General features: G+C 46.1%; 1 protein-coding gene across 1 annotated transcript; it reads left to right on the forward strand.

The window, feature by feature from the left end:
- Positions 1–3,498: 3,498 nt before the first annotated feature.
- On the forward strand, positions 3,499–8,916 carry Cnga4 (cyclic nucleotide gated channel subunit alpha 4). Its single transcript, XM_008837376.2, has 6 exons — positions 3,499–3,678; positions 3,810–3,911; positions 4,121–4,227; positions 4,451–5,096; positions 6,446–6,795; positions 8,398–8,916. Exons 1-6 carry the CDS (start codon positions 3,617–3,619, stop codon positions 8,856–8,858), a joined length of 1,728 nt encoding a protein of 575 aa, XP_008835598.1. The 5' UTR covers positions 3,499–3,616; the 3' UTR covers positions 8,859–8,916.
- The last annotated feature ends 390 nt before the right edge of the window (positions 8,917–9,306 follow it).

A 9,306-nucleotide genomic window follows, 5' to 3' on the forward strand; every position in this document is an offset into this window, starting at 1 on the left:
GGGAGGGAGTGGGCATGGATTTGATCAAAACACTTTATATGCATGTATGAAATTCTCAATAAAGTTTTTGTAAAAATTAAAAAATAAGTAAATAAATTATCTCCTTGGGACAATAGATACAACTGTGAACATGGTCACATTGACTGCACACCTTTGCAAAAGGTCAGTTAAGAATAAGGCCCAGGCCTCTTAGCAACCTACTCCATTCCAAAGGCCAAAAATGTCGAAAATATTTTGGAGCTTTCATCTAATCCTTAAAAGATTTTAGGGTTACCTCTTCAGAAGGGGGAATGTTAAAGTAGCCAAAATACCCATAAAAAAATAAAGAAGAAGAAAGAGTACATGAAGTTATCAGAAAAAAAGTGATACGGAGATATGGGAGGAGTTGGAGGGGAGGAAGTGGGCATAGATTTGATCAAAATACCTTATACACATGTACGAAATTCTCAATAAATTATTTATTTAAAAAATTAAAAAAAGAATAAGGTCCAGGGCTGGAGAGATGGCCCAGTGCTCATCAGTTAAGAGTGCTGGCTGCTTTTAAGGAGGACCAGGATTCAATTCCTAGCACCCACATGGCAGCTAACAACCTTTCGTAACTCCAATTCCAGTGGCTCCGACACCCTCTTCTGACCTCCTCCAGCATTGCACGACACAGGTGCATTTACACACATATAGGCAGTATACTCATACCATACACATAAAATAAAAATAAGTTTTTTTTAAAAAGAATAAGGTTCAAAGTAGAATGGTAAGAATCTACATTCTTTTGTGGGCATTAGAAGGGCCTGATGATTGGGTGAATATAAAGGAAAGAGGAAGATTCAAATGCTGATAGCTTATATAAATTCAAAATGAGGCAAAACTAAGCTGTGCTATTAGAAATCAAGGTATGAGTACCATTGGAAAATCAGTGCAAAGGAGAACAGTGTGACTCCCTAGGCATGTAATGTTCTGCTTCTTGATCTGAGTGTTGGTTAGATGGACGTGTTCGGCTTGTAAAAATTTATCAGGCTACCTATTTAGGAAATGTTTGCTTTTCTCTGTTTGTTTTGGTCCATGGTTGCCTTTAGGCCTCTGGTAAAGAAGCACATCATGATAGGGAACACGTGTCAGAGGAGGCTGCTCACCTCATGAAGTCCTGGAAGCAAAGAATAACAGAAGAGGCCAGGGTCCCAACATCCTCTTCAAGGGCATGCCCACAGTGACCTTCTACCAGGCCTGCTTTCTAAAGGAATATCAACAACAACACCATTAGCTATTAACCAAGACCTCAACATTAAGTAATAAACCATTCCAAGTTAGTGTCATAAAACAATAGCCATTTTAGAATGCTCTCAGATTCTGACAGTCTGACAGATGCAGCAGGAATGGCTTATCTCTGGTCCATGATGCCTGGAGCTTCACACAAGGAGCTCAGATGCAGGAATGACTTGAGGGTAGTCACCAGAATCATCTGAAGCCTTCTTCAGTCACACGCACAAAGCCTGGGCAGGGACAAATCAAAGGCTGAACTCAGTTGGAACTTCCAAACAGAGTTTCTCACAATGTGGTGATCAGGCTCTAAGAGAAAGTATCCTGAGATGGAGTGATCATACAGCAAGAATTCCAAGAGACCCAGAGGGTAACAGCATGACCTTTTATGTTGTAACCTCTAAAGTCACACAATTATTCTCTTACAGGTTGACACAGTTAGAAGGGAACAATATCAAAGCCTTTGTGGTCATTTTTTAAAGTTTCTACCATGTTATATAATAGTAGTAAATATTTGTCCCAGGTTTTTGACAGAAATAAGGGCTGTAGAAGAAAGAATAGGTGAAGGAAAATGGTGAATGTGGGCTATCAAAGTGGAATCCAATATACAGTTAGTCATGGAGACAACTGAAACTCAAAGAGAATTACTGATAGTCACTAGATGGCAAAGAATCCTGTGAGTGACCAGGACCAGCCAGAAAGTGTCTGAAAGATGGAAAGAGAGGAAGACCTACAGCATAGTCGTAAAAACACCAACCTAGAAGGGATGGGTAAAGGAGCTTATCAAAGAGACTGAAAATAAACAGAAAACCAAGAAATGATGACATCACAAAAGCTATGAAGAAAAATGTTTTTGGAAAAAAATATTGAAGATTGTACATATTTCTTCCAAGAAACCAAAAAACTTGAAGCTGACAGTTTCCTGTAACTGTGTAAAACACTTCACAAGTTCCCCGTTGCCTTTTGGTCAAATTCAGGTTTTGTTTTACGGCTGACTAAACGCTCCCTGATCTGGTCTCTATCCATCACTAAGCCTCACCTGTCACTACCTTCCTTTTCTTGTCCTCATTTTTTTTAATTAGGGGCCTTCGAAGTGGCTCAGTGGGTAACAGCACTTGTACAAACCTGAGCACCTGAGTTAGATCCCTGGCTCTACCAACTGACTGCCAAAAGTTGTACTCTGACTGCCACACCCATGTTATGAAATGTGTGTCTGAATTCACATGCACACATACACACACAATGGTGACAATAAAAGTTAAAATATTTTTTAAACAATTGATATTCCTCTAGTCATTGTAAGTTTTGCTGTGTCTATGCCTTTGCCCACTTCGTGCACACTCTTTGTGCTGTTCTGTTATCTCTATGCCTAACTCATGTGTATCCCATAGAGCCCAGCTCAATCCACAAGAGTTCTCAGCATATTCATCTAACCAAGTACCCATTCACACCTCTGCAATGACCACCTCTGTATAATTACCTAAATATGTAGTTACCCATCCTCCTGAACATTTCACCTACCAGACTGTGAGGTTCTAGGCATGTGTCCTATTTAGCACATTATTGGCCTGGCACAGATTTGGAGTTATAATTATGGCTTCTTGACTGAAAAAGATGATAATTTTGACAGGGACATCAGCTTGAAGGAGAAATTATGGGGGATTTGTTTGTTTGTTATAAAAAGAGATGCTCACAGGAAAAACTGAACACGTTCCACAAAACACGGAATGGCTGGTAGGAACAGAGATTAGAGGTACTACCTAGGAAAAGAATGGGGACAAAGTACCATGATGCTCCCCAGGAGATGGGTGGATATGTATGCAGATTAAAATGTAGCTAATGAAAACACCTCTGATGTGAGAGGCTCCCCTTTTCTCCGGAGACTACCTTAGCACCCGATATAGATGAGCCACTTGGCAAATGATCGTCAAATAAAAAGTTCAAACAGAGAACCGTGCATAAGGCAAAACAGTGTCCAAACCTGTGATGAAGGCCTGGTTTCTGGACTTCACTACACTGAGGTCAAGGAAAAGGTGAAAGAAGTCGGTAGCTTCCTTCCAAACTGTGGCTCTCCCACCTTCTCCAGGGACCTCATTAAAGGTGTTTAGCCAAGTAGGTGTAAGCCAGCCCAGGCCCTTGGAGACAGAACAGGGTGCTAGAGCTACACTGCCTGCCTCCACCCCTCTGTAACTGCTAGAGCCCTAGCTGTGTTGCTAAGAGCTTCAAAGACCAGAGAGAAGCTGCAGCTGGAGCCTCAGGGCAGCCTCTTCCAGGAAGTCAGGCACAAACCCTCACCTCCTCAGGCTACCTACAGGCAGAGAGGCACTGAATATTTCACAGGCCAAGACCAGGTCACAGAACCATGAGTCAAGACAGCAAAGTGAAGACAACAGAGTCCAGCCTCCCAGCCCCGTCCAAAACCAGGTGAGGAGTCTGGTCCTCTGTGGGGGCTCTGTTCACTTCACTCGTTGGAGCTTGGTGCCTCTCAGTGTCCTGGTCACAACCTAGCCTTGAATGTCTGGTGGATAAATGAAATAAGTCCTTTGTTCCCACAGGAAGAGGTTGCCTGTCCTAGACCCATCTGGGGATTATTACTACTGGTGGCTGAACACCATGGTCTTCCCAGTCATGTATAACCTCATCATCGTGGTGTGCAGGTTTGTCAAGGGTGCCAAATGAAGGGCCTTAAGCTGGAACAAATACTAAAGAGTGAGCTAAGGAGAAGGGCTGGCCCTAGTGTGTGACCTAAAGGAGGGGAGGTACCCATGGAAGGCCTGAAGGCAGACTGCTGAGATATCTGTCCTGGCATCACACCTTACACATAGATAGTGCCTTTAAGCCAATCCCTTCTGCCCCTGCCCTGCAGAGCCTGCTTTCCCGACTTGCAACACAGTTATCTGGTAGCCTGGTTCGTGCTAGACTACACAAGTGACCTATTGTATCTACTGGACATCGGGGTGCGCTTCCACACAGGTCAGTGAGCCCCCAGGACCTACCCTTTTCCCTAAATTTCCATCCTAAAGAAAGAAGGGAACCACCTCTAAACAGCACTTTCTTATGCCTCTGTGCCTGACAGCACCACCACACTCACCCCAGAAACCCTGAAGAGGTGCCCACTTCCACCCTGTCCTACCCTGGCCTGCCCCCAACCCCACCCACAGTTGATTCGCTGGGTTTACTTCTTGCCTCTCCCTAGGATTCCTGGATCAGGGGATCCTGGTGGTGGACAAGGGCAGGATCGCTAGGCGCTATGTCCGCACCTGGAGTTTCGTACTGGACCTGGCTTCGCTCATCCCCACCGACGCGGTCTATGTGAGGCTGGGCCCCCACACCCCCACACTGAGGCTGAACCGCTTTCTCCGGGTGCCCCGCCTCTTCGAGGCCTTTGACCGTACAGAGACCCGCACGGCCTACCCGAACGCCTTCCGCATCGCCAAGCTGATGCTCTACATCTTTGTCGTCATCCATTGGAACAGCTGCCTGTACTTCGCCCTGTCGCGGTACCTGGGCTTCGGTCGTGATGCATGGGTGTACCCGGACCCGGCACGGCCCGGCTTCGAGCGCCTGAGACGCCAGTACCTCTATAGCTTCTACTTCTCCACGCTGATCCTGACCACCGTGGGCGACACACCGCTGCCCGCGCAGGAGGAGGAGTACCTGTTCATGGTGGGCGACTTCCTGCTGGCCGTCATGGGCTTCGCCACCATCATGGGTAGCATGAGCTCCGTCATCTACAACATGAACACTGCAGATGCAGCCTTCTACCCAGACCACGCGCTGGTGAAGAAGTACATGAAGCTGCAGCACGTCAACCGACGCCTGGAGCGCCGAGTTATTGACTGGTGAGAAAGCGGGTTGCAGACCCAGCCCCCCCACACCCCCACCCCCCCCCACCCCCGAAGGTGCACCTAGGACCCCAGGGTGGTGACTGCGTTCCTGCCACCTGTCCACTAGAACAGGCAGTAAAGGGTGGAATTCATTGATAGGCTGGCTGGGGCTTGGAAAAAGGTGTCTTCTATGGAGGGAATCTGGACCCGAGACAGCTGACAAAGAGAGGAACTTGTGTGACATGAATGCCAGAGAATGTGATCTGAGCTGCCTGGGAAGGCTGGGAAGGAGTGGGTAAAGAAGAGAGCTATCCCCCAAGAGACAGTCAATAGATAAGGTAGAGTATCAAAAAGTCCCATTAGATTAACTGATCGGGAAATAAAATCTCTAGTCTGTCTGTCCAAAGACCCACCTTTCCAGTTTCACTGGTCCATCACCTGGCCATAGGACCACCCCTGGAAAAGTGGGTTCACCTCATGTCATGCTGAATAGATGGGTGGAGTACCTGGTGCATTAATGAGGTAGTGAGTTTTCCTGCCTGGAAATCTGCCCCCAGTTCATTTTTGTGGAGCAGGTTAAACACATGAGATCTCTGTAAGTCCTGCCTGCTTTCTGAATTCTTCAGAAAAGTGTATCTCTCCTTTTCTTCTTCATATCCCTTTTCTAAGCATGTTTTCCTTAATGTTTGAGCTGCCCTAATATCTTCTATTTCTTTACTTTTTCTCCAAATCTTCCTTCTGACCATCATGTGGCTGGTAGTTCACCATGTCTCTGACCTCCATGAAGGCTCCAAACCTGCATGACTCCATGACTTTTTACCTTCTCCCCTCCATTCGCCTCCTAAAGCAGTTGCTGAGATTCCCAGTTCACCTGCTTTGAGAATTTTTCTTTAAATTCCAATAAAATTGTCCTAAAGCCTCCATTTGAATCCATTCTTAAATACTTTTATGAATGAGACTTAAGAACCTTCTAGGGGACACTCTCTCCTGTATCAGATGGCTGATTATGGAAATGCAGAGAATGTTGTGAATAAAAGGAAATGTCACAATGTTGAGGAGCTGCCCCCAAAGCCTTTCTGTGAGGGTGAGCACTTGCTGTCCAAAGTAGCTTGCTTTGGAGGTGGTATAAGACATTGTGGCTGGGATGAAGAATGACAGGAGATAAAGGAAATGTATCTACTGTCAAGGGGCAGGGATCTTCATGCTTTGGGTGAGATAGAAAAGGCCATGCCTGTAACCATAAAGGAGGTCAGGTTACTGTCAAGTATCCCTGTGGCCCCTATGATACCTCAGTGTGGCTGATTGAAGAGCAGAAGCAGGCACAAAGGGCTCTGGGTGAGGAAACCATACTGCTTTTCTCCTAGGTACCAGCACCTGCAGATCAACAAGAAGATGACCAATGAGGTAGCCATCTTGCAGCATTTACCTGAGCGGCTGAGGGCAGAAGTGGCTGTATCAGTACACCTATCTACTCTGAGCCGAGTACAGATCTTCCAGAACTGTGAGGCCAGTCTGCTGGAGGAGCTGGTGCTAAAACTACAGCCACAGACCTACTCACCAGGAGAATATGTATGCCGCAAGGGGGACATTGGCCGGGAGATGTATATCATCCGCGAGGGGCAGCTGGCTGTGGTAGCAGATGATGGTGTGACACAGTATGCTGTGCTTGGTGCAGGGCTTTACTTTGGGGAGATCAGCATCATCAACATAAAAGGTGAGCATCCAAGGGGAAGTGCTAGGGACAAGGGAGGGTAGGGGAAAAGTGATTTCGGGACTCTGTGCAATGGACCAGCCCAGACCGGGGCAGTTCAGTCCGATGGGAACAGGGTCGTCGAGAGGGTGGACAAGGAGTCGGCGAGTGACAAACAGACGCAAAAGGAGCTTGATGAAAGTCTGAGTGTAATCTGTGCAGTTGCAAGGTTTGAAATATATACAGCAAAGATTACAAAAAAACGCAGAACAGTCATGCTAAGATTCACAGTTCCAGAGGTGAAAGTAAAACATAATTTTGCCAACATATCTCTCTATCTTATCAACCTGACACTAGACAGTAAATTCCTGTTTTTCTGTGTTTGTTTAATTGTCAGCCTTTCTCACATACTTAAGATTCTGTTCGGCTTTGTTTGTCCCAAGTCAGGGTGGCCTTGATTCATTAAGCACTCCATTAGGCACTTCCAACACCAGTGGTGCCAGGTTGTTACTTTTCTAACGATCTGATAACATTCCTTGCTTGTTTGTAGTGGGCCACAGGGCTTCTAAGTTAGTTTAACTCTATAAGTCCCAAAAAGGCTATTTCATGCTAGGGATCCATGAAACCATACTTTTCTCTTATCTTACCAATTTTCAAATACTTTCTATATTTGCTCTTTAATGCTCTCTTATTGATTGTTTATCAAAAGACTCCAAGGTGGTCTTGATCTTACCAATTTATCCATAAGTTGTAATGAATACCCAGAAACCCTTCTTCTATCTATGTCTCTCTTCTAGAAATCCGTTATTCCCTAGACTTTCCAGCATTAATTCTATTTAACTACTTCTTGCTGCATCTAAAATAACTTTTATTAATAGTGGTGCATCTGGACTAGGATGATTAAAGGATTTTATCTTTCATTAATAATGGTGCATCTGAACTAGGATGATTAAAGTATTTCAATAAAGGCAGTGATAATGGTGCCAAGGACACCAGGCACTTTCTGGGCCCCCAGAAAGCCCAAGATATAGTGACAGTTAGAAAGTTAATAGCAAGTAAGAGTGTGCCAGGTACACTGCATGTTTCTTGTCACAACCAATTCCAAGAGGCAACCTTCCTTGAAGTTCCAGCCTCAACCCACGGAGGATCTCACGCGGGCTTCATTGGAGATGGCGTGACAACTCTGTGCTTGGACACAGCATAATGGTTCTTTGGGGCACATAGATTAAGCAGACCAGGCCCTTACCTGAGTCACTTCAGAACTCAGGAGAGAAGCAAGACCTGGAGTATCTGTTCCCTGAGAAGAAGCTGAGCCAAGGTCCGTGGGCAGGGCAGATCCTTGGAAAACAAAGTAGACATGTTCCAGGATACCAACGGAAGCACCAACAGACAGTGGAAAATTTACCACACCAATCATATTGTTATATAACTACCCCCATTGCATATCTATTAAGGCAAGTCACTGATAGCCAACTAGCACAGGGCCTGGTCTCCAGTACATCAATGAATGAAAGAATGAAGCAGAAAAAGAGGCTCAACATCAACATGAGGTTGGGTCCTGGTTCAGGAATAAAGTGTCACCTCTCTGTTCTAACTATTCCCCATCTGTCTGTCCTTGCACCACAGGGAACATGTCTGGAAACCGCCGGACAGCCAACATCAAGAGCCTAGGTTATTCAGACCTGTTCTGCCTAAGCAAGGAGGACCTGCGGGAGGTGCTGAGTGAGTACCCACAAGCCCAAGCCGTCATGGAGGAGAAGGGCCGTGAGATCCTGCTCAAAATGAATAAGTTGGATGTGAATGCAGAAGCAGCTGAGATTGCCCTCCAGGAGGCCACAGAGAACCGGCTAAAAGGCCTGGACCAGCAGCTCGATGACCTCCAGACCAAGTTTGCTCGCCTACTAGCTGAGCTGGAGTCCAGTGCACTCAAGTTAGCTTACCGCATCGAAAGGCTGGAGTGGCAGACTCGAGAGTGGACAATGCCAGAGGACATGGCTGACGCTGATGATGAGGCCGAGCCTGGGGAGGGAACTTCCAAGGGTGGAGATGGAAGGGCTGGCCAGGAGGGACCCTCAGGCCCAGAGTGACATCATCCTGCCTCCGAGACTCTCAGCTCCAAGTGAATCCAGAGTGATAGGAAAGCTTGCATGCACAAACTGCCATCCTTCATGCTAGGTCACAGAGACTTAGTTGAATTGATCTATAGATGCCTAGCTAGAAATGTGGGGATATAGAAACATTCATCCCCTACTCATGAGGACACACACACACACACACACACACACACACACACACATGCACACGCACACACACACACTGGCTTAAGACCGAGTTCCACATAAAATGCTCTAGAGTTCCCATTCTCTAAGCACATGTGCATTCTCATACGGACAGATGTGACTTATACCCATGATCACAAACAGTGAAAGGCAAATGCACTGAGAGTGTTGGACCAGTTTTGGTACATTTGAAGGAGATTGATTTGGGGCAGGGACAGTGTTGGGGCTACAAGGAATGAAGTCCAGTATAATTTCT

Source organism: Nannospalax galili, unplaced genomic scaffold (genome assembly GCF_000622305.1).
Source record: "Nannospalax galili isolate Female #2095 unplaced genomic scaffold, S.galili_v1.0 scaffold398, whole genome shotgun sequence".
Classification (NCBI taxonomy): domain Eukaryota; kingdom Metazoa; phylum Chordata; class Mammalia; order Rodentia; family Spalacidae; genus Nannospalax; species Nannospalax galili.